This window comes from Guillardia theta, assembly GCF_000315625.1.
Source record: "Guillardia theta CCMP2712 unplaced genomic scaffold GUITHscaffold_159, whole genome shotgun sequence".
Classification (NCBI taxonomy): domain Eukaryota; class Cryptophyceae; order Pyrenomonadales; family Geminigeraceae; genus Guillardia; species Guillardia theta.
In genome coordinates this window covers 29,174-52,608 of record NW_005434516.1, presented here as the reverse complement: position 1 = coordinate 52,608, position 23,435 = coordinate 29,174, and the positions used below count along the sequence as shown (strand labels likewise).

Here is a 23,435-nt window from a genome sequence, read left to right as displayed (position 1 = left end):
GCTGAACAATTCTGATCCAACTCCCTTCTCCAGTTGTAGTTCCAAAGCCGTAATCCATCTGACTCAATACGTTTATAACACTCGTGAACAGAGCTTAACGTTCTCCCAATCGGGTACATTCTTCAATCAACAGCATTATCACAACACTCTGATAGCTGCGAGTGATTCCACCTGGGGAACAGATCCAATTACACGTCGTTCTCAAGGAGGGATTGTGATTTCTTTTAACGGAGGTCCAGTTAACTTCTCCAGCAAATTGCAGAAGGTCGTCAGCTTATCGAGTACGGAAGCCGAGCTGTACAGTTGCTCCAACTGTGCGAAGGCGATACGGACGCTGCGATCCATCCTGCTTGAACTGGGGTTTGTACAGCGTGACCCAACAATCATTCTCGTTGATAATGCAGCGGTCATCCATCTGCTGAGGGACCGTCGCGCATTTTCGAAGCTTAAGCATATTGCAATTCGACATCGGTTCACTCTTCAGATGGTGGATGAAAACGAAATCATCGCTGTGAAGATTGCTACTACATACAACCCTGCGGACATTCTCACCAAGATCTGCCCAGTCTCCAAAATTCGTCAGCTAGCATCGTTCTTGTTCGGCAACGACATGTCTCAGGTCTCCGTTTGACCATCATTACGCCGCCGCTGCTTCATGCAAGACCTTGTCAAGCTAGCCAAGCTCCCTGTACCTCGTCAGGGAGGGAGATGGATGATGCGAAGTCACAGGGGACCTACTTCAGCCTGAGGTCATCTGTTCGACACCAGAGACAGTCAGGGAGGGTTCACTAAATGAACAATCAAAATCAGGGAATATCATATCTTTTCACTATCATACCTGAATACTGAACTTCATGACAGGCTGAACCTCTGAGAACATCTGATGATGACATCAGCATCGAGCCTCGCATCATTCCTATGTCAAGTGACATGGACGAGTCACAGGGATCCCCCAAGCAGAGCCAGGAGTCGCACAAGATGACGACGAGGCCACCAGATAGCTCTCCCACCATGATGATGAGTGTGGCAAAGAAGCTGAGGGGTGACATGACAGCGAGAAAATCTCGATGATGGAGGGATCAGTCCTGATCAAAGTCGCTCTGAATGTCAAAAGTGACAAGAGCTGTTTTCAATCCAACCTCAAAGCCTGTACGTGGCCAACAGTGAGGAGAGGAATTACCTCATGATTCCACTGGTCAAGCGCCGTGATGTTGATACGGCAAGCAGAGCACGGCAGATGAAAGCTTGAAGGTTGTGAAGACCGAGGAAGGGAGACGTCCCAAAGCCTCATTGCATGCCACGATCTCACGATGGCGATATGATGACACGAACCAACTCTACAGCAGAGTTGAAGAAATGAAAGGCAGCTTGAAGCGCCAAGCCTTCGCAAGACGAAGAAGCAGACGATGAAGACATACCTTCGATCGAAGTTATGAAATGATGCTGCAGAAATGAAGGAGGTCCCAAGTCGCCAGGCACATCAGTGCTGATGGGCGCTGAGGAGAACCTTTCAGTACCATGCACAGCCCTACTGCGAAAGTCAAGTCAAGAGGCTGATCGCTTATGGAAAGAGGAATATCAAGTCTGATGAGCAAGACCATACAGCTCAGTTCAAGGCAGACGACCAGAGACCAAGCATGAGTCCACCTTGCTGTCAAGCAACAGCTCCCGCCTACTCTAGGCAAGGGAGGGAATACTGCGGCGACGACGCGCGAAGAGTCAACCGCAGCAGGTCATTTGAAAGGCATAGTCAAATTTGACAAGCCTGACACCGTCAATGGAGGCGCGGCAAAGTAACAATGCTGGCATCGGCACACAAGAGCCAAGGGAGGGTGTTGAAGCACCTGATAGGAGGAAGCTTCACCTCAGACAATGCCAAGTAATCGACGTGGCTCAAGTGCACAGATGCTTAGAGCCTCGGAATGCATCCCTGGAGAGGACAGCAACAGCTACAATAAGGACGACGTAGGAGAATCATGAAGAAGACAGCAAGAACCTAGGACTCGTGGATGGCAGCAGGAGATAAGCGAGTCAGCTTATACCAATCCACGACAGGACAGCAGATGACACGGTGGTAGGATATGGCTACGCTCAAGGGGAGATTGGAAGCATCACCCCTGAAGTCATGGACATGGGAAAACAAGGGGTCTGATCAAAGAAGACAGTACTATCATGATCATCTTAGCGGAGGACATACAAGGAATGCACGAGACCACCTCCAAGCATGCTCCTACGGAGACACAGGACCTGTCAAGGTCAAGGGAGCAGCTACATCAACTTCACAGAGAGCATTGGATGAGAATCGAAGACCTCGTCATGTCAAGCCTATGACTCTTTCTCAGGGGACCCTCAAGGTACGGAACCAGGCCTCGGACCGGTCGAAGAATCATATCGCAGATAAGAAGCGTAGAGTACCGGTAGTGGTAGTTCCTAGGACCAGGCAGTCCCTATATTAGGGACCGAGGAAGAGGAAGAAGGGCCGCACGCATTGGCAGGACAGGGAAAGGAGAACGAGGTGTACGGTCTCTGTGAGACTGGATTGCTTGAAGTAAACAAGCTTGACCATCTATACCAATCTCTTATCACCTCCGTTTGTTCTCTGTATCCTGATATCATTCCTGCGCGGCCACCATTCGTGATACCTATTACCACTGCTACAGAAACTTGCAGTCGGTGCTATCACTGTCTACTTCGGGTGTCACTGCTACTGTGACTGTGTCACCGTCTGTGGAGAGAAGGTTACTGGGAACTTCAACACCTGAGAGAAGGCATTCATATTCAGTTGCAAAGCGACACCGAGGGATAAACTAGTTTTAGAGTCATCTTACTCGAATCGTTGTTAAATAGAAGCGTTTTGCAATACGAATGTCATCAACCAATGGAATCTTAACGGTTATAGGGAAGTCCTCGTGATACGGTTTTTATCCCTGAAAGCCTTAACAGCTGTGCACTACAGACACAAGATTCACGTGGGACACGAGCAGCAACAGCAGCATGGCACCAACCAGTACACCTCTATGCAAGGACGCGTTCGAGGAGTTCTTCGGACACTGTCCTCTGACGGCACCGGTCACCACCACCAGCAACCTCATGACAGAGTTTCACCTAAGCGAGAGCTCCGATTCGTGGATCGACGACTTTGAGAGCCTGGAGAGCGTGATCGAATGTGCAAATCACAAGACAAAAAAGATCAAAACCCTTGTTGGCGAAAGGAACAAGCATCCTATGTGCTCAAAATGCTGTGGATACATGTTTAGCAACAGCTTCAGTAAGGGCATCCTGTTCGCAACTATCCAGATGAGATGAAAATCTTGCGGGTTTGATCAGATATGCTAGAAATGTAAATATGTTCATGGTTTTCAATTGCAATGTATATAATGAAAAATGATTTGATCAAGAACAAGGAAAGTTGCAAAAAGATGTGCCAGCCTTCCGACCATTCACACAGTCATCTGTCTCATCCCGGCTCCATGGAACGCGAGCTTTGATGTGATACCTCTCGTTCAAATGATGATCCAGAAGCTACACAAGGAAAAAGAAAATAGGAAATAGTTGTATTCCAGCCTATTTGATTCCAGCTCGATTCCTCACTCTCAAGTCAGTCAATTAATCGGCCGCGTACAGGCTGCACATCTCAGACACCGCCCTGAAAGATCTTGGACCAAAGAGTGAAACTGATCATCGGATCAAGACATTGTTTCTTTTCCAAAATGACATCTTCCAGCATGGGATGTTACCTACACCGCCACTCTTCCACCGGATTAATTCTGGCACTGAACTTCGAATCCGCAAACCGCAGCAAGCAGCCGCTGGGGATGTTGTCCCCATGCTGGCTGCTTTCTTGGACACTCACAGGCACTTGATGGAGCAGAAAATCTCGGCGTACACGCTTCTCTACTCCACTTCGAGTACCAGGCCACCTGGTTCATGAACTTCTGTCTCAGTTTACTCCTCATCGCACGATCTGGCACTCAATTATGGGAAGTACAAACCTTGGGATCTTTGAGCAGCAGCCCATCAGCTTGGTGACTGCCGCTGACAAGTTTCTTTATGGATTGCCGGTTGACCACCCGCCGCACTGCGAAAAATGCCACCATCTTCTCTGTCATCCTGGGGGACCACACACATGGCAACCTGCAGGAACCGCAGCCCGTTATGGACTAATGCGCATGACAAGTGCAATGCCGTCCTCAGTACCCTCATCAAAGATTCAGGAGTGTGATGCCGCTTCCATGTGCGAGGCGTTTCCGGCACCAGGCTTGACGTTTCCCAAACATGGCCCTGAAGATCATCGCGTAGGGGATTTTGAGCTTCCGCAATTGCAGGCTACTGGAGGCCGATAGCATGGGTTTATCCTGGACTTCAGCATGTCACATGTATGTCGCATATTTTTGACAATGATGGGATACCGGACAAGGCTCGGAGCAAACTGCATGCAGCAGCACAGAGGAAGATCCGAGGGCATCGTAATGCATATGCTCAGCACGTCCCACCAAAGGCCTTTCTTCTCATCATCGCCAGCACTGATGGACTCTTGCAGGATGATGCGTTGCATTTTCTGTGGTGAATGGCGGATCGCTCGGCGAACAAGGAAAAGAGATGGATGGTCTCTCGGCCTCGCAAGACTCTCAGGTGATCCGAGGCTTGCAAACGCATCCGGTCCAGGATCTTTCGTCAGCCCAAGGCCTCCCTGTCCTTCGCTGCCATCATCGCGGGTGCATTCCGGTATGCGGCTCATTCCTTCGGCGGCCGCCACAGCGACGCAGGCATGGCGCGGGGGAAGGTATCAGTCAAGTAAGTGGGCAGGACCCGGTGACCGTCCGATAAAGCACCGTGCCGGGCCGCCAGAATGATTCCGAGTTCCGAGTCACTGAGTTATCCGTCTACCGTCCCTCAACCTTGTAAGCCCCTGAGAGTCTCAGCGGCTTTACTCAAGGTTAAGTTAAAACAGGATCAGAGTAGCAGATGTTTAACTTAACTTTGAGTAAAGAAAGCAGCAGCGGCGCAAACTTAACTTTGATGAGTAAAAATGTCGGCAGTGCGCCGTGCCACACCTCCTGCCGGGCAGTCACGCCGGTAATGCCCTCCCTGCTTGAGTAAAAAGTTAACTAGGCACCCCGGAGTCACCAGCCGGATCGAGGGGTGGGGGGCCAGTTTTTAATAATATGTTTTATTCCAGAAGATGCAAATTGGAAATGTTTGAGATTGGATGCAAAGATACGTAGCTCGAATGACATTTTGTTGCTAGCACTCAGTGCTATTGGTGTCCTAGGCTGCTACGGACAGGTAATGGTTACCAATTTTCCCTCTTTACTTAGCAGTTTTATCCAAAAGAGCTGATTTAGATGTCTTTTTTGTTTTATACTAAAATGGGTTTTCAACTATGGATCAGCTGACCACTGCCGGCATTACGCTGGCAGGATGACATCGAGTTGGAGGGTGGGGTGCAGAAAGTACCCGTACCTTTCTATTCACTTTCTCATTATATGACCCGGTTATTTCCATAGTCTGACCGGTATATACTACCTTATATGAGGACAAGCATATTTGGGTGGTGGTCGGTTCAAGACTGGGTAGTCCTTTGAGGGGGTGGAGATGACTATCCTTAAGGTCCTCGTGCTCCTCGGAGTAAGGGATGTAAGCCTCAGAAAGAACGGGCAATATTTACTAGGGCCAAGTAGTTCAATCTTATAATAGAAGCAATAATAAATATTCGCATACCATTAGGCATATCCAGACATAACTTGCCAGTGAAACCAATTGCGGGGTTGGGTATCGTCAAGAGCAAGAGATAGTACTATGAGGGGTGGTCAGAACAGATAAAGGACAATATGGGGGTGGGGGTGATATTGGTACCCACCCCTCTTCACGAGTCCTGGAGATTGCAGTCCCACGGCGTGTGGTCCGGCGATGGTCGAGGGCGAGCGGGAGCAAGGGATAGCGAAAGCTGCGGACGGGGGAGGTATCAGCAGCCTTCAGATGTTCAATGCATCCATATCCACACCCATCATGTGGGTAAGTCCTACGTGCGCTCCTCCCAAGCATGGCTTGCGTAGAGGGTGTGTTCGAAGATCCATTCAAGGGGATGCGAAGGAGGAAGGATCAAGAGAAGGGAAGAGACCAAGGATTGAGCCCAGAAGGGTTTCTTTCTCTTTCTTATCTATCACAAGAAACTACATGAGAACAGATGTTCACACAACGCATAAGGACACGGGTCCAACAGAGAACGAGGGATGGCAAGATATCCAGTGTATACGTAAGATCGAGTCAGAGATTGAAGAGGATGTGGTTTGTACGTATGACAGGCTAAGTGAGACTAAGCAGAAGGATGGACCCTCTATCACAAGTTTGATTGTCAACAATCTTGTCAAGGGGGTCGTGGAAAGGAAGGTTCTTGAAACGAAGAAAGTGTTAGAATGTATCCAGGACACAGCGATCAGAGCAAAAGAAATGTACGATCCTCGACCTGATCAAGATAAAGCACCCTTCGACAGAGATAACGATCCATGCTGGGATGTCTCGGACAAGACTGGGAGCAGCTCGGACAGATACGTATCTTGTGCCCTTCTACAAAGCCTTGCCTCGAGGATGCGGGAGATGATTGAAGCAATCCAGACACAAGGCAAGGTTGGGCTACTCCCTTCTCAGGCTCGGCTGGACAAATCTTTTGTTGCTCCACTTCAGTTTCTGATCATGCATCTTGAGACCGTGCTGTCCGCGGGAGGGGGCAACCACCAGGAGATGCAAGCTCTATGCCCTCCCCACATATCACTGCACAACAACTCAAACATTCTCAATTGCTAGACTATCCCCGTGTGGCCTTATTTTTTCGTTTTTCCGTCGTTTGACGATTCTCATGAGATACTTTTCCTTAGTGTATTCTTTTTCCTTGCCCCATTACCTTATCCAAGAAGGCAATTTGCTTCTTGCATCAGAGCATGTATTCCTATGTTGTAAGCCTTTGTATCAGATTCGCAGCAAATAAATCGTTTATGCAGTTGTGGTAATGTCTAGATGTGCGAATGATCTCAGCTTTGGGCTGTTGACAGGGGAATTTGGCAAAGGCATCGGTAAGGGAAGGACCATCGGTATCGCGAACACATGGGTTCATTCCTCAAAGACTTCAACTAAGGTTATTTTCCATTTACAATGCAGAGATTTTGCAGCAAGTAGAGTCATGACAATCACCAAGTAAGAGCACCAGTTTCCGCTGTCCAACACGCATCTGCAGCCACTCTTTTTTCCTCTAGCAGTTCTTTGCGATGGTCGCCTTGAGCTGGATCACGTGTTTCAGTAAACACGCCAGTAAGCAAGCATGGCATGCTAACACCTGCTTCACCATTGACTCCATCGAAGGGCCGGCAAGCTCCAGCTGTCTCTCAAACTTCTCATTCCTCGCGCAAGCCTCAGCAGGTGCCTGGGTTGGACCGAAGATCAGCCACGTGGTGCTTGCGCTGCACGGGGAGAACAGGAGCACTGGGTGACAATCAATGACATGGCATGCAAGGGAATCACGCCATATTGGTGATATCGTTGAAGTCTGCTCCTTACCTTGAGCTGACTCATCAACAACGCCTCAAACATGTTGCTTGCCCTGTCTGTTTCTATTTCCGATGTTTGGAGTGGCCTTGTAAATTATCCCTAGCTCATCGAATAATTGGAAAGAGCTCCAGCTAATTTAGTAACTGGCCTAAAACATGAGGCCGATGGTGAAGACCTTGGCCGCATCTTGGCGACGGTGCGGCGCGACAGGTAGGCGATGCAGAGCGTGTGTGTGCGCGAGTGGACGAAGCAAACGAATGTAGAGGAGAGCAGAAGCATGCATGCGGAGTGGCGGTAGGGAGATAGGGATGAAGGGACAGGGAGGCGGAGGAAAACGTGGGGACGGGGAGAGAGCGAGACGGTAAGAGAGAAGGGAGAGAGACACGGGGAGGCGTGCGAGTGACCAACAAGGTGGGGGACGGGGAAAATTGGAGGGGCGGAAGGAAGAAATCGAAGAGCTGAAAGGTGTCCACGGAGAGGGATTGGGAGCAGCTGTCATGGGTCTTGTTGTATGTGGATACGGGTAGGGGTAGAGGGATGGAGAGGTACGGGGAGGACGAGAAGAGGAAAGGGCAATGGGTACATGGCAGGTGATTAAGAGCGAGAGGATATGAAATAGTTGACGGGGTATCCAATCCACAAAGACACGTAAACAGGTCACAAAAGACTAGAAATGTTGAACGGGGTGAGTGTTGTCGGCATGTTAGTAGCCGATCTGCATGGTCGGCTTACAATCTTTGAGTCTATCCTCATGAGCAGTTTGACATCTTTACTTGGAGTCTGATTGTACTCCTCCAGCTCTTCTTCTTGTTGCCGCGATGGGGCATGCGGATTCTTCCATGGTCCCCACATGCACTCTAAGCGTACCCGTGGTGTCATGGCGCAGGAGAGCGTTTGGCACCTCCCCCATCATGCCTCGTCTGAGGGGAGGGAGGAGCGAGAACTCTATCCTACTGGACATTCGCAGCACGGTGCTGTCGCAGACAGAAGAGCTGGAGGAGCTCGTCAGGTTCTGGAAGACAGGAGGAGGGGGCTGCCATCGGTGACGAGTGTCGCAGCGTCAATGCTACTGCTGTGGAGGCACTGGCGAAAGACATCGAGACATGGAGGGTTAAGAAATCGTTCAAAGTTCGATTCGGTCTTCCACTCGTATTCGACGATGTCAAACAGGTTGTTTTCTTTTTTCCTTCCCTTCCCTTCGCTTCGCTTCGCTTCCCTTCCCCCCCCCTTAAACCTTCTCCTGTTCCCCCCCTCCCCCCCCCCACCCTTTCTCCCATGTCTACCCCACCCCAGTCATCTGTTCTTCAGTGGTCGCAATCTATTCATCCCACCCTTCTCCTTCTCATTTCCCTCCTCCCAGGTCGATTTGTCAGCTCATCCTCCTTTTCATCAACCCCCAATCCTCGATGTTGACCTCAGTCTTTCCTTGCATAGTTGTTTGCTGTCATTTCGTTGTTTCACTTGAAGGTGATGCATACTCTAACTCAAGGCTCCCGCAGGAAATCAACTTCTATGCTCTGCTTGCAACTCTTTCTTTTGGTTCAGGATGGCAAGAGGTCGGTCTTCTGTGCAGTCCTGGTTCCCAATCTTTGCCGCTCCCATCCTTGCTTCTCTCTGTTGTTTTGTCCTCATTCTTTCTTTTCAATCTTTCTAGCTCATTGTGCAAACCGAGATCTAACACATGTTTTGATTGCTTACACCAGGGAGTGTGGAGCAAAGCTCCAACAAAGGGCGTTCCAACCCGAGACTCAGTTCTAAACATGTTGATATCCTTGCACATGGACAGCAAAAACCTCGATGCTGCGGGACTTGCAGAAGTTTCTCTGTTTGCACTTAGCCAGGTTCCTTTGCTACTTTTGAAAGTCTGTATGTGTTTCGGAGCATCTGTTGTGTATTTGTCGATGTAAGTAGTTTCTTGCTCTTTGTCTCAAGGACCATCGAAGGATCATGTCGTTTCGTGCCTGTCATGTATGACGGCTCTACTTGATCATTGTGCTTTTGCATCCAATTTTGCCTTGCATTTTTCTCTCTCTACATTTGTTGCACTCATCTCCCAACTTATTGCATTATTTTGCAGGCTCTTGATATCCCACTGACAAAAGAGAAAAGACTAGATGGAGGGCCAATACGGCAGGTCACAACCACTTTCTGTATCCCAGACTCTCTGCTTGTCCCAATCACATCAACAGAAAACATGAAATTCCCTTTGCATCGTGTGCCTTCTGTGTAAATGATTGCACTAAATTGTTGTCCCTCAGGATGTTCCGTCGGATTACCGGTGGCTGGTTGACAAATATTACTCAGTTCTCAGCTCGCTGTCGAGGTTTTAAGCTCGTCGTTGTCAGTCAAAGATCTCATCTTGTGCAGTGACTTGACGTCGAGGGGATTCAAAGACCTCGCAGATTTCATTCTCTCTTCAAGAATGCATGTGAGCTCAATGCTCCTGATGTACTGCAAGAATCTTGATGTTGTTGCTGTTTGGGATAGAAGTGCCTTGTCTTCGTCTCTTGCCTGCTTCATTCTATTGGTCTGTGTTGCATTTCTGCTGAGTTATCGAGAGTGTACCATGCGATCAATATGTTTCGATGTGGAACTCCTGGGCGTTCATAGCATCTTTGTCGACATACTATTGTTGCTGTTCTTATGACCGAATTCGTGTTGTCTATCCATATTCCTCAAAACTTGCTTGCCTGCTCCATCCCCTCTTCCTCCTACTCTTCCTCTTCCGAGAGTGGGAAGAAGAAAGATTCTTCCCACTCTCTCCCCACTCCCTTTTCCCCATCCGCTGAGCAACATGCAGGGGCATGTCAGGGTGGATGAATCTGATGTCAACTTCAGCGCCTCCCTACTAGGTCGATCTCTTCCCTCCCTCCTCCTCCCTGCTGACTCCAATGCAGTCGAGAGGCTCGTCAAGTGTTTTGAGACGTTTCAGGATGTGGCGAACGTCGGACAGGTCTCAGCGGCTCTAGAGCCAACGAGCTGTGACGTCTCCACCTCAGAGTTCAGTTCCTCTCCACCGTAAAGCCCAGCTGGTATGCGAAGACCTGGTCGCTAGGTTCGCTGCACGGTGATTCTTCTCAGCTCGGAGTTTGGCACATAGCGCCTGACATTTGAATTGCAGAGAGCACAGGTTGAATTTCACGGACATGGAGGACTTGACATTAGGGAGTGACGCCGAAACTGTGCGTCTCTCGAGAGCCTCTGACAGCTCTCACTGATCGGGACCCTTCAGGTCACGTGGCTCCGCAAACTCTCCCTCATTGAGGTCAGCCCAGCGCTTGCTAAGAAGATCGATAGCGACAAGGTGAGAATGCTTGGCTGCTGACGTGTCAAGCAATCGGTTCTGCGGTTTTTGTGTCGTTTCATGCATCGTAATGAAGTTAAGGAAGATGATGCAGACATTGAAGACGAGGAATATGGTGCAGAAGACTCAGATGACGTAGAAAGATGTGCGAGGTGTAAAAAGATGCAGAATGTCAAGAGCGTAAAGGAAACAGAGATGCTGGAGATGATGATGTTTTCTCATCATCCTGACATGTCGATTGATCTACACAGGAGATTGAGGCGGGGTCACGCGAAGAGGCCGCATTGCGAGTCGCAGGGGTGAGTAGCATTTCTCTGCTGTTGGATCTTAGAGTGCGTTTCATTCGTCTTTTTCGTCATCCTTTCACTTGATCATGGAGGATGAATTCTTCATGTTGTTTCTGGCCTTGGTTTCTGCTATGTTCGTTTTCTTGTTTTCTTTGTTGAAGCATGTTGTATAGGCTCCTCAATTTTTTTTGTTATAAATAAGTGCTGAAGGCAGATGTTTGTTACAGGTCAAGGCGTGCATGAAGCTAGCAGAAGAAATCAACAAAATCAACCCCGAGGTTAGTGTTTTTATGGTCAACTTGTCTTTGTTTGTCCTGTATTCGGGTTGCTCTCTTGGACGTTTGATCACGAGAATGTTCTCCTCGTGTGCAGATTTGATCTCTTTACATGATAGATTTGCAGGACACAGTAAGCAATGTCGAAGTTTGGAGGTACATTAGCATGCAAGTCAAAGACCTCTACTTCAAACAGGTTGCAAGAGAACTTCTTTTGCGTGTTCAACCGCTTACCTGACCCAGGTCAAGGCTAAGGAGGTACGGCAAGAAGCAAACAACAAATTTGGTCAAGGTATTACACTGCGTTATTGAAGTGCTCATATGTTATTGAAGTGCTCGTGTGTTTTATCTAACTGCCCATGTGTTTTTAAGACGCAGGAGAGGAAGAAGAAGAAAAGATCTATGTTATAGGGGAGGGCGACGATAAGAAGATGTTTCGGTGTAAGAACACGCAGCACTACTGAATTCAAGGAGACATTGACAAATGAACTAGTGAAGATTTCTCGCAATACAATCGCATTCACTTTATTCACTCACTTTAAATCTCTCAATCGTTGGTGTTGTCACTGCTTGGATGTCATCAGCTAGTCTTACCCGCTACCCTCGCCTTCCTCGCGGCCTCCACGATGTTTCCCAGCAGCAGTCCTCCCCCTCCTTCAACGAGCACCGCTCTCCTCTGCCCCTCCTTGGCGTTCTTGAGCTTGAGGCTGCCTTTGACCGTGATGACAGCCTGCACAGTCTTGGGTGGATGAGGGCTCCAGGAGGAAGGGACGTCTCTGCCATGGAAGAAGAGCTCTAGCTCAAGGGAGCCTGACAGGTCGTCTGCTCGGTTGTCGTCATCGAGGATGTACTCGTCAGACTGCACCATCCTTGTCTTCGGTCAGCGAGCAGAGCTCAGCGGAAGGGGGAGTGAGAAGGAAGGTGGAGGGAGATGAAGTGAGAAGGGCAGAGAGATCGCACAAGTTGTTCTCTTGCCGTGTCATCGTCTACGTGGGTCATCATTGATTCGTTGAAGGCTCACTACTACCCCCACCAGCCTTCTACCCCAGGTCTACTATATCAAACTACCGGTGGTTTCGGAGAAGATCCCATGTCAGGTGGTACATTTCCTGCAGGGACCTTTTATAGTCACCTTGCGTACCTTTGAGATCGAAATCTCCTGCAAGCTCTTCATGAAAGAAAGTGAAGTCGAAAATCGTGAGATGTTGTAATCCGAACATCAACATCAGATGATACTAGATGCCCATCACATCTATCACTGCTTCTGTGCTTGTTGCGCCTGAATGAAGTGTAGAAAACATCTGACACGAGGCTCTGATTCTGTTGGTTGATGTGTCAACCGGGTAAGACAGATTCGAAGAGAAAGTTGGAAGAACAACACAAGATGGGCAAGGCGAATACGGGAACAACGTAGATGACAGAAATGAACTAGTGAAGATTCCTCGCAATACATTTGCAACTGCAATTCTTTGACTTGAAGTTTCTGAGTCATTGCTGTTGTCACTTCTTAGATATCATCGACCCTTGTGTCGGATCGCAAGCGCCTTCTGTAGGCCTGGGAGGAAGCGAGAGTGGGGAGGGAGGAGAGATGAGAGGACCGGCAGAATAATACCTTGGGCAGAAAGGTGCCACGATCGCAGCAGCATCGCTACCTTGAAGGTCATCCGGTCTTTCACTGCAATTATCGAGTTCTCTCGTGCTATCGGCCTCATCCTTGTTCTCTTCCGCTTCTTCTCCCATCTCATCTTCCTCCTCCTCTGTCGTCGTCCACTACTTGTCTGGCTTCTCTCCTCCTCAACAACTCTTGATTCCTCTTCCCCATTCACCTTCTCACTTTTCCTGCTTCTATACAATACTCGCTGATCGCCAAGTTTGAACTCATGGAGAAGCAGAATGTTGGACCGGTGGCGAAAGGGAGCGTCCAATCCTCTTACCCCTTTAGCTCTTTCTATAGCACCAGCTAGAAAGCTCACTATTTGGGCCAAAAAGCCTCTCACCCTTCCACCCTCCCTCCTCCTCTTCCCCGTCTCTCCTCTTGTGTCCCTCCTCTCTTTTCCCGCTGCTTTGCTCTTACAAATCTACTATTGTTTTAGAGCTGAGCGAACAACACTTACAAGTTAACAAGCTGCCCCATCATCACAACAGATTAGGAGAGGATATAGGCAGGGGAACGAAAGGGTTTAGGGTTTATGACATGTCTAAACAATCTGTCGCCCTACACTTCAGGTACATTCAAGAGTGAGAGGTGGAGCGGGATAACAAGGAAGGAGTGGAAAGAAAGGAAGGAGGAGGAGGATGATCAGTACACTTCCTCGTCAACTTTTGCTCCTAGTATTTCTGCCCTACCTCAGTCTTCTGCTCCTTGTTTTCCTCCTTAGACACCTTGAGCTGCTCGCCCTTGTGTTTCTCCTGCCCTCCTGCCTGATTCTTTGCCGATTTCTGCGCCAGGAGAGTGCTTAGGGTAGGCGGGGGGAGGAGGATAGAAGTAGAGGCGAGACGACAAGAAAAGGAAAAGGATAAGAACATAACAGGAGCGATAGGAGAAGAGGAGAGCGAAGAAAGATGATGGAGGAGGCACAAGGCAGGAGGGTGCGGGCGGAAGGGAGGAGGAATGGGTGTGAGAGAGAAGCTAGAGGGCAAGTTACTTGTACTTGGCCTACATCGCTAGCTGCGTGGCCGGTCATATGCCCTCCCTGCCTCATCAAGGAACGGGAGAAGAGGAAAGGAGTGGAGAACGAGGATCAGGTTTTTGAGATCGAAATTTCCCCTGTCATGTTGCCCGAGACTGAGCCTTGTGTTAGAATCAAGCATACAGGAGGGTCAGCTCTCTATCTCCAATGTGTTCTTCAAGCCACGTTCGTTCCTGTTGAATTACATTCAGTATCCTTGTCATGTAGATTTAAACTGGTCTGCTTTTCGTTGACCAAATTTACAAAATTGTACTGACAAATTTTGTACCCGTTCTCTCTATCTTTTCTCCCTTTTCCTTTGTTGGATCTGAAAATGGAATGAAGGTTTGCATGTATCGGCACTTGGCACGATGCATCGAAACTAGGCATAATACGCTTTTGAGATCCTTGAGCAGTGAGCACGTTTGTTCGTGAGGAAGAGAGAGGGGGAGTTGCCGGGGATTGTAAGTCAGCCTTTGGTTGTTTCGTTTTGCTCCATCTTTACAGATACGAAGATATCAACAATGGGAGGAGGAGCTCGTCTTGAAGAGAGGGGGGCGGAAAATCGTTTTGTGTTGCAATTCAGACATCCACCTTCGACGAGAATCTCATTCATCTGCAAACGCATTATCACATCGCAAACGTCTGGCTTTTGAGCGATGTCTCTATACGATAGCAGCAGGTATCTGCATGACAGGCAACTTATCAGCTCAACAAGCATTTGAATCTGTTTTCTATCCGCGTACGGAGTGATGACGTTGTGGGGAACAGGTTGAGACCAGCCAGTTTGAGGACTGTCATGAAAAGCTACCTGCTCCACTTCCTGTGTGAATCAACACTTGAGCTGTTACACCATGGGCCGTTGTATGCGAACACCTCATACCATGGCACTTGTCCCCATCCCTAAGTCCCCGGGGATGGAAGTGAGCTCAGGTCATGTTGTCAGTGTCCCTGCTGACTAACATAAGCTTGTGTTGCCTGGCACTGCCATCAGTGAAAACCGAGGAACATGGCTGTGTTGCTTGTACATGTCTTCATCTCAGATACATGAGCTCTGATAGCACAATAGTCGATCTTTTATGATAAATCGGCATCAACTTTGTACTTGAACTTTTGTCTACGTCTCCCTAGCTCAAACATGCAGGCATCACCACATATTTCAATCAGCCGGTAGTACCTCCTCCACATGATCCGCAAGCCATCCGCTCGCCTCAAAGCTCCGCCCTGCTACCCTCGCCTTCCTCGCGGCCTCCACGATGTTTCCCAGCAGCAGTCCTCCCCCTCCTTCAACGAGCACCGCTCTCCTCTGCCCCTCCTTGGCGTTCTTGAGCTTGAGGCTGCCTTTGACCGTGATGACAGCCTGCACAGTCTTGGGTGGATGAGGGCTCCAGGAGGAAGGGACGTCTCTGCCATGGAAGAAGAGATCTTGCCTGAGGGAGTGCATGGGAGCGTCGTTCTTTCCGTGGACTACGTCCATCTCACAACATGATGAATCTTCCAGGTCTAGTCTCGGTCCTGCACCCGCACCTGCTCTGCTGGCGAAACAGAGAGTCGGATCCCTTGACGTGATCGAGAGTGCGAGGAAGAGGACTTGGGAAGAGGAAACGAGTTGGGGAAGGGGGATACGGGGAACAAAAAGTGATGGCAGGCAAACAGCGGAAAGGAGATATTATTCTCCGGATATGAAACGTTGGGGTTTGAGATTCGACTCGCTGTGGGATAGAGTTCGGCATGTTGCAGGAACCTTACAGGAATAATTTACTACAGAACGGAAGACAAATCTGACAGGCACTTTGTCATCGGATCCTCCGGTCTACTAGAGACGATGTTCGATGTGCGGAAACGTTATGTTGTCATCAAAGGTGAAATGACGCCAGCATGTGCGAGCGATTGGCGAATACAAGTGTTAACATGGACCATCGGAAGTTATGTCAGATCTCATTTCAAAGGCAATATAGTGATACTCCAAGCTGCGATGAATGCAGAATAGAAGGGTTCATACCAAGTTGGTGATTTCAAAAAAACCTGGGACAGCGAGCCCGGGACACTGTGAACAATCCCAGAGTGATCTTCTTCACCCGTTGTGCGTGCATTTCAGGGTAGTGCTGCAAAGGATACATAGGACGGTATGAGACCATATATAGGAGATGCAGTTCCACTCAGTATTTTTTAACCGATCGCCTCGGGGTCTCGTATATGAAAACAAACAGGTCTAATGTTACACGCACTGAATCCGTGCTTTCTACCAAACGGTAGCCCTTTCTAGAAAATCGTTTGCCTTATCCTCCCCCAAACCTTACTGAAAGTCGACTGTGCCAACTTGGTGCTTCATCCCAGTTTGATGAATCCGACGTCTATTGCTCTCCTCCCTTCTACTTCTGCTCTCCTCCCTTGTCCGATAGAACCTTTTCCACATGATCCGCAAGCCATCCGCTCGACTCAAAGCTCCGCCCTGCCACCCTCGCCTTCCTCGCCGCCTCCACGATGTTTCCCAGCAGCAGTCCTCCCCCTCCTTCAACGAGCACCGCTCTCCTCTGCCCCTCCTTGGCGTTCTTGAGCTTGAGGCTGCCTTTGACCGTGATGACAGCCTGCACAGTCTTGGGTGGATGAGGGCTCCAGGAGGAAGGGACGTCTCTGCCATGGAAGAAGAGATCTTGCCTAAGGGAGCCAGCCAGCTCGTCGGGTTTGTTGTTCTCGCAACCCATGCACTGTTTGCTCTGACTTGAAGTGGGCTTCTTTCTTTTGAGATTGTCCCTGCTAGACAACGCGAGTTTATTGCTGTTTGGTTTGTCGTAGAGTGCGTGGAAAGCGCCTGTTTCTCTTGCCTCGCCTGCCTGTGCAGCGCGATTTGTCTTTTTCTCGTGCGGAAATCGGGACCGTACGAGTTTCCAGAGATACGAAAAGACTTCTTTTCCATTCTTCCAGATTTATCCAGGCGCGCATGTCCATGACCTGCGTCGCCTGGTCTTGGCTAGTCTTTCCACCCGACCCCTCAACTTCTCCCTTCAAAAACAGATAAAAGTACCCGTACCCGAAATATTTCCGAGGCGCTGCGATTTGCAAGCAATGTTCAGTAAAAACAAAAGGACACTGACTTCATAGACTTTTACTGAAGATTAAGTTAAGAATCAGTACGAGGATCTTCCATAGACACGTTGTGCGGCCCCCCACGTCACGGTCCCGTTAATCTCAGTCACGGCCACGTCGGGAGCCCTCGCCGACTCGCTCCACAGGCACCCGTCAACCCCCGGCGGCCTGGCCCGATCATAAAATAATGGGCCCGGCCCGCACTACCGCCGGTGGCCGGGCAGGGCTCTGATCTCCGTCTTTACTGAAAAGCCTGGCCGGGTGTTGGGGTGTTGAGCCTGCTGCTTTGGGGATGCCAGAGCGTAGGAGCGCCGTCCTCCTCCCTCTCCTCCTCCTCCTCTCCTCCTCTGGTTATGCCTCACAGTTTGCAGCTGACTGCGAGGGTGTCAGACGAACAGGTGGGAGCCAGGAGGACGTCCTCGAATGCTTGAGGCGGAGAACAAGGCAGCTGCCGAAAGATCCTTCCGCATGGCTTACCCTTGGGCTGCAACTTCATTCCGTCAACGACGTGGATGAGGCTGTCAATGCATATCAGAAAGTCGTTGAGCTGAGCCCGACATCAGATCTCGCTGCTACTGCGCATCTTCACCTCGGAGTCATTCTCCATGGTCGGGGGGAGCATACTGACGCCTTGACACAGTACCAGCGCTCTCTAGCTCTCAGCCCGAGCTCGCCCAACACTCTGCTGAACATGGCGATCATCCAGTACATGCAGGGTATGACTGCCGAGGCCATGCAGAGCTGCAAGGGGGCAATCGACATCAGCCCGGAGTATTTTGCTGCGCATGCGCAGCTCGCGATTATGCAGCAGCAGGTCGGCGACATAGACGAGGCCGTGGACAGCTACCGCACGTCAGTCCGGCTCAAGCCAGACTATGCTCCCTCCTATTTCAACCTAGGTACCGCGTTGGAGCGAACTGGCGACCTTACACAAGCGGTAGAGGCATATCAGCAGGCGGTCGCAATTGAAGGGGAGGGCGTTCCGAATCCCAGGTTCCACGGGCGTCTTGCAGCAGCTCTGGTAGAGCTGGGGCACTGGGAGAGGGGTATGGTGTTTCACTTCGATGGCTCCCGGCACTGTGAGCCGATGGGAACTCACTGCAAGCACGAGCATCACAGCCTGGGCTTTGCCGGGGGGGTGGACCCCTCCTTGTTCTTCAACGTTGGGATGGTCTATCTTGATACCTTCATGCACCTCAAGCAGGAATTGTTCTACCTTGACCAGGCGTCTCGTGTGCTGGCTCATGCGTCTCGAGTCGGAGGGGGAGAAGAGAACATTTACGACTCTGCCGTCTATGCGCTTGGTATGGTTCACGAGTTGTCAGGGAGGCGGCAAGCAGCGACGAGACTGTACAAGCAAGCTCTTACTGCTAAGCCTGACAGTGCTGTCTACTTGCACGCACTGCAGAGAGCAAGGAGGGTGACTGCGGAGACGGGAACGAAGCCGACTGCTGAGGCGGAGGCTGAGGACAAAAAGAAAGTGCCCCTAGGGCACTTTGTGCTGGGCGACTCCTTGTACCCCAGGGCCGCCGGGTCAGCAGCGAGCATCGATCGGTATGGCTGCAATTCGACGATGATGAAACCACATGAGCTCCTCCAGCATATCTCCAGCTCGACCGACGCGCAGCTGAGCGAGCTCTTGATCGTGGTAAACCCTCTTCCTGCTCAGCGCAAGTCCTACCCGGCTGAGGACGCGGTGCCAGATCATGTTGACAATCTCTTGCAGCACTTGAACAGCACTGTTTTAATTCTATCTGACGTGCGGGAGCTCAGCGAAGCGTCGGGCTATTCTACATCCAAGAATCAAGAAAGATTGAAAACTTTGTTGCACCCAAACACAACAAATGCAGGTGCACTGGTTGAAGTTGTGCGAGAGGTAGAAATCAAGTACATCTGCTCTTGTACGTGTTCATGCTAAGTTCGTATGATCTCTTCTGGTTGTTGGGGTCTCTCGTCTGTCCCTTGACGTGTCCTGTTCTGCAAGGTCTTGCTATTGTGTCTGGCACTCACTTGTTTCGGTGTGAAATGGCATCAATGGAACGACGCCGCATCTTAGTTTTGGATTGGTCTGACTAGTTCTTTACAGATCGCAAAAGGGCAGATTGCTCCCTTCTCCACTATTGACTTTGTTATGTTCGACAACATCACAAACGGCTGCGAACATGCATTCGAGTTCCTACACTCGGCAGGAATCGATCCCTTGACTGATGCCAAGATCGTCATGTTTCATGTAGGTTCCACGCAGAAGTTGTGTTTCGCTCGTATAGTGTTACATTTCTACTGCTGTGCTCTGTGGCTGTCTTGGTCCTTTTGTCATCTTTTCTGATGCCGTCTTTGCTCCCTTGCTTGTGTCCTCATCCAGTTTCCTCTTTCTTCTCTCCTCGCGCAGCATGCCGCCATTGCATACTTTGCCTTGCCTGCTGCTTGCACGTCTATCCTTTCTCGTCTTCCTCCTCTCACTCTACTCGCAGGTCAATCCGGCACTGCCCCCGCCAGTTCGAACGAGTCTCAACACGAGAGACAAGAGGGAGGGAGCATGGGGCTGCTCCCTCTCCCACGCCACCCACCTCATGTCTCAGCTGGGCAGAGTACTGGTGCAGCTGGACTACACCGAGGCTCTCTTCATCAAGCGGGAGTTTGCGGGCAGCCTGCAGGTCTTCTTGAAGCGGCGTCCCCTCGTCTTTCCTTCCCTTGCCTGCTCTGCTCTGCTCTGCTCTGCTCTGCTCTGCTCTGCTCTGCTCTGCTCTGCTCTGCTCTGCTCTGCTCTGCTCTGCTCTGCTCTGCTCTGCTCTGCTCTGCTCTGCTCTGCTCTGCTCTGCTCTGCTCTGCTCTGCTCTGCTCTGCTCTGCTCTGCTCTGCTCTGCTCTGCTCTGCTCTGCTCTGCTCTGCTCTGCTCTGCTCTGCTCTGCTCTGCTCTGCTCTGCTCTGCTCTGCTCTGCTCTGCTCTGCTCTGCTCTGACACGTCTTGCCGCATACTCAGGCCCTGCCTGCAAATGACCTGACCGCCTATCAGCTGGGCTTTCTCCATCGGCCCGAGCGACTTCGATGTCTGGGGCTCTTTCGGGGGACAGTGAACCATGCAGGTGAAGACAAGAAAACTTGAGGAGGAGGAGGATGGAGGAGGAGACGGGGTGGGAGACAGCCACTTACTCTGATGAGCAGAAGGAGACGCATGGAGCAGACTGGCACCAGAAGCTGTAGAGGAAGTGTACAACGAGTATTGCAGGGACCCTTCAGGGTACACGAGGCGGGGGATGAAAACATTTCATTGATACAAGTAACAAGTCTGTGGTGAAAGGAACATAATGTACATGTGAAGAATAAAGAACGAGACTAGCTAACTTCGAGAAGCCAACATCCTCAATCTGCCTGTCTCAGAGCAGAAAACGACTCCGAGCTGGCACAGAATCGCGTTCATGTTCTCAACGCGTTGGCCTGCGTGCCTGATGCGCACGTGATAAGCGCCACTGATGAAGAAGACCAGAATGGCAGAGGAGAGGAGGAGAGTTGGGCAGGCCTTCTCCAGCCACTGCATCATCGAGCGCTGCTGCTGCCAGAGCAAGAGTTATGCTTTGTACAGAGAAGGGGAGGGTGGGGGAACCGATCGATCTGACGAGAAAAGGAAGTTCAATGTGGACCTTGAGCAGTAGAGGAGGGTAAGAAGAAGGAGGGCGAATATGCCTGAAGCAGGTCAGTCAGCCCCGTCGGTTATCATCAGCACCCTTGGCAATATCGCAAACATCGGAAAATAGGATCATGCTGAATGATTTGAATGCAACATAAGGGCTGGGAAGCATATGTCCGTGATTATGGCACGAAACACTGACATGCTTCACATAAAAGCACTAGTGAGAGCAATCAGATGATTATGAGGAGGAGGAGAAGGAGGGAGAGGACGAGGAGAAGGAGGAGAAGGCTGAGGAGGGAAGGGAGAAGGATGATGAGGAGAAGGGGAAGGACGAGGAGGATGAGGACGACGAGGAGGACGAGGAGGACGATGAGGAGGAGGGGAGGAGGGATACCTAGGTGGATCCTCCTGCTCCATGTTACGGTCTGGTGACTTTCTTTCAGCCACTCCTGAAATATCCTGATATCTTCCAGCGTCTCCTCCTTGCTCGCTCGCTGTCCCCCGCCCAGCATGTTCCCTCGCCCCCGCTCCATCGCCCTCAACCCGCCGCTGGTTTCGTTGTAACGGTCGCATAACGAGTCGAGGCCCTGCTGAGATAGATGAGTAAAAGGAAACAGAAAATGCATGCGTGCTGTGGGGGCAGAAGGTGGCGGGAGGGAGAGGGTCGACGGCATGCGGGCATGCGATGTTGGGATGTATGGGATGTATGAAAGGGAACGATGGAGCAGCGAGCGAGAGCATAATGATGACGAGACGAAGGAGAGGGAGAGCAGGGGGCAGACTAGCCATTGATCGCTTCCAGGGTCCTCAAGGCAGGACAACCCCCTCCAGTCCACACATCCTCGCAGCAAGGAGGAGAACCTTGTCTGGACCCCGATCCTCTTGCACTGACATGATCTGCTCCTCTCGCAGGCATGGCGTCACAGGACTCAGGGAGCAAGCCAGCAGAGTCGGTCCGGAGGTAACCAGGAACCGAACCATTGCGTCCGCTGACTCTCTCCTTCCCATAGGCTGACAAGCGTCAGGGGAACCCCAGACTTGGACGTTTCGGTGTGCCTCCTCCTCCGGATCAACATCCACCTGTCTCTGACATCTCTCCTCAGGGATCTGCTCCTAGCAGGAAACCCAAGTTTGCTCCCAAGATCCCCGTCCGCGCGGTACCTGCCTCACCCCTGCCATCGGGCGTGTCTGACTGCCAGTACAGCCTGTGATCAAGACTGAGCCGCAGGATACGCCGGCTGCTGCTAAGCAGAGCAGAGATGCGCAGACGGACAAGGGGGGATGGGGGAGGGGAGGGGAAGGGGAAGGGGGAAGCGAGGAGATGCAGCGAACAGGTTTGAGCATGCCTCCGACGTCCTCTGAGCTAACGATCATGCAGGGGAAGAGGGAGAGGGAGGGTGAGACTATATGACGGGAGGTGAGCAGGTTGAAACGTGTTGCCCTGCAGGGTCAGCCAGCAGGTCCCTCACAGCTGATTCATGTGAGGGAACGTGGGCACCAACCCAGAGCGCTAGCGCACCAGCGCGTTCATAAGAGGGGGGGATTTTTCCGTTGGGGGGGGGGGGGGGGGGCAGGAGGAGGAGGAGGAGCACCACCACCACCACCACCAGGAGAGATGAAAATTTTCCACTGACGATTGCGTACAGGAACGCGAATATCCTACTCTAACAACTCCTCGGCGTCAAAGGTTCTTACCGGCAGCATTGTGGGAATTGTGTTAAATGTCCTTGACAGAAATTGTCTTCGAAGTCAGCGAACCAGGTCTCGTGATGGTTCACAAGGAACTTGCTGTTGGTAGTGATGCCAATATGTTACAGGAGGGCTCTTGGGGTCCAGATGTCGATGCGGGTGAGTCTGAAATGTTCGAGTCCTATGATACGTGCGATGACTGTCAGCCACGATGTATGACAACCTGTGACATGAGATTCTGACGAGATTGTAGATGTTGACGGCCAGGAGATCAACGAAACTCACATGCCAACAACGCTTCCCTTCACTCCCCGCAGGCCCTGGGATCCGAGAGAGATCAAAGTGGCTTGTGTTTGTCTTGTCTTGTCTCGTGTGATGTTGGTGAAAAGGTCAGCGATGAAGACATGTCGGACGTGACTATGCTGAAGAAGCTGGTGATGTTGATGCCAGCTCTTTGCCGACACGTGTTGAAAGCTTACAGACCAAGTCGATATCTAGCGAGAAAGCAAAGGAGATTCTTGGAGATGAAAGTGAGTAACTCATATCAAGATAGTCTTATATCTTCCACGTCTTGCTTCCTTCCCTTTGCCCATGCCTCCCTCTTGTTGTACAGGTGTCCGTCTACCTGCTGACATCCTTTGTCATCTTGTCAGTGTACTCTATCCTTCTGCGGCGAGACAAGTGGGACAACGAATCGATCGGACTGACCAAGGAGCACGTCCAGCAGGTAGAGATGAGAAACGACAATGAAAGAAAGGAGTAGAGGAAATAGAGAGAGAGAGAGAGAGAGAGAGAGGAAACGACTGAGAGGCAAGGAAACAAGAGAAAGGGAGGAGAGATGTTTGGCATGCTTGTATGACACCTTTCTACCAGTTGATGTCAAGGAAATTTCTTGAAGACCCGCTTGCTCTTTCTGCTGTAAAATTCTATCATCCTTGCCTTTTTCCTACTCTG

General features: G+C 50.6%; 8 protein-coding genes across 8 annotated transcripts in view; 5 read left to right on the top strand and 3 right to left on the bottom strand.

Annotated features, from left to right (window-relative positions):
* Positions 1-2,865: 2,865 nt before the first annotated feature.
* On the top strand, positions 2,866-3,306 carry GUITHDRAFT_119809 (hypothetical protein; the record flags this gene model as incomplete). The annotated part of the gene is made up of 2 exons (XM_005820932.1): positions 2,866-2,892; positions 2,944-3,306. 2 exons carry the CDS (start codon positions 2,866-2,868, stop codon positions 3,304-3,306), a joined length of 390 nt encoding a protein of 129 aa, XP_005820989.1.
* Positions 3,307-5,910: 2,604 nt separating this feature from the next.
* Positions 5,911-6,804, top strand: GUITHDRAFT_119808 (hypothetical protein; the record flags this gene model as incomplete). The annotated part of the gene is made up of 1 exon (XM_005820931.1): positions 5,911-6,804. The coding sequence occupies one exon, from the start codon at positions 5,911-5,913 to the stop codon at positions 6,802-6,804; it is 894 nt and encodes a 297-aa protein (XP_005820988.1).
* A 1,556-nt stretch (positions 6,805-8,360) lies between these two features.
* On the top strand, positions 8,361-11,872 carry GUITHDRAFT_147519 (hypothetical protein; the record flags this gene model as incomplete). Its single annotated transcript, XM_005820930.1, has 17 exons — positions 8,361-8,551; positions 8,601-8,712; positions 9,042-9,098; positions 9,246-9,383; positions 9,620-9,676; positions 9,801-9,865; positions 9,910-9,970; positions 10,343-10,394; positions 10,440-10,495; positions 10,542-10,609; positions 10,664-10,724; positions 10,775-10,846; positions 11,098-11,145; positions 11,361-11,411; positions 11,536-11,604; positions 11,658-11,700; positions 11,787-11,872. The coding sequence occupies 17 exons, from the start codon at positions 8,361-8,363 to the stop codon at positions 11,870-11,872; spliced, it is 1,287 nt and encodes a 428-aa protein (XP_005820987.1).
* Positions 11,873-11,988: 116 nt separating this feature from the next.
* Positions 11,989-12,276, bottom strand: GUITHDRAFT_119806 (hypothetical protein; the record flags this gene model as incomplete). The annotated part of the gene is made up of 1 exon (XM_005820929.1): positions 11,989-12,276. The coding sequence occupies one exon, from the start codon at positions 12,274-12,276 to the stop codon at positions 11,989-11,991; it is 288 nt and encodes a 95-aa protein (XP_005820986.1).
* Positions 12,277-15,138: 2,862 nt separating this feature from the next.
* GUITHDRAFT_155871 (hypothetical protein) lies at positions 15,139-15,701 on the bottom strand. Its single transcript, XM_005820928.1, has one exon. It carries the CDS (start codon positions 15,552-15,554, stop codon positions 15,237-15,239), a length of 318 nt encoding a protein of 105 aa, XP_005820985.1. The 5' UTR covers positions 15,555-15,701; the 3' UTR covers positions 15,139-15,236.
* A 748-nt stretch (positions 15,702-16,449) lies between these two features.
* Positions 16,450-16,782, bottom strand: GUITHDRAFT_119804 (hypothetical protein; the record flags this gene model as incomplete). The annotated part of the gene is made up of 1 exon (XM_005820927.1): positions 16,450-16,782. One exon carries the CDS (start codon positions 16,780-16,782, stop codon positions 16,450-16,452), a length of 333 nt encoding a protein of 110 aa, XP_005820984.1.
* Positions 16,783-17,456: 674 nt separating this feature from the next.
* On the top strand, positions 17,457-18,134 carry GUITHDRAFT_80901 (hypothetical protein; the record flags this gene model as incomplete). Its single annotated transcript, XM_005820926.1, has 1 exon — positions 17,457-18,134. A coding segment is annotated over one exon (678 nt), but the record flags the coding sequence as incomplete, so codon positions are not given.
* A 3,572-nt stretch (positions 18,135-21,706) lies between these two features.
* The window catches only part of GUITHDRAFT_147517 (hypothetical protein), a gene marked incomplete at both ends in the record, with an annotated part of 4,189 nt that continues 2,460 nt past the window's right edge, over positions 21,707-23,435 (top strand). Inside the window, 9 exons of the mRNA XM_005820925.1 lie at positions 21,707-21,753; positions 21,803-21,842; positions 21,896-21,949; positions 21,997-22,189; positions 22,439-22,479; positions 22,610-22,640; positions 22,735-22,823; positions 22,871-23,011; positions 23,095-23,208. Coding sequence (XP_005820982.1) covers positions 21,707-21,753; positions 21,803-21,842; positions 21,896-21,949; positions 21,997-22,189; positions 22,439-22,479; positions 22,610-22,640; positions 22,735-22,823; positions 22,871-23,011; positions 23,095-23,208 — 750 coding nt within the window. The remainder of the gene's footprint in view (positions 21,754-21,802; positions 21,843-21,895; positions 21,950-21,996; positions 22,190-22,438; positions 22,480-22,609; positions 22,641-22,734; positions 22,824-22,870; positions 23,012-23,094; positions 23,209-23,435) is intronic.

What these genes read in the sequence shown, in the direction of transcription:
- GUITHDRAFT_155871 (XM_005820928.1), bottom strand. Translation starts at nt 15,554, where the DNA reads ATGGACGTAGTCCACGGAAAGAACGACGCTCCCATGCACTCCCTCAGG.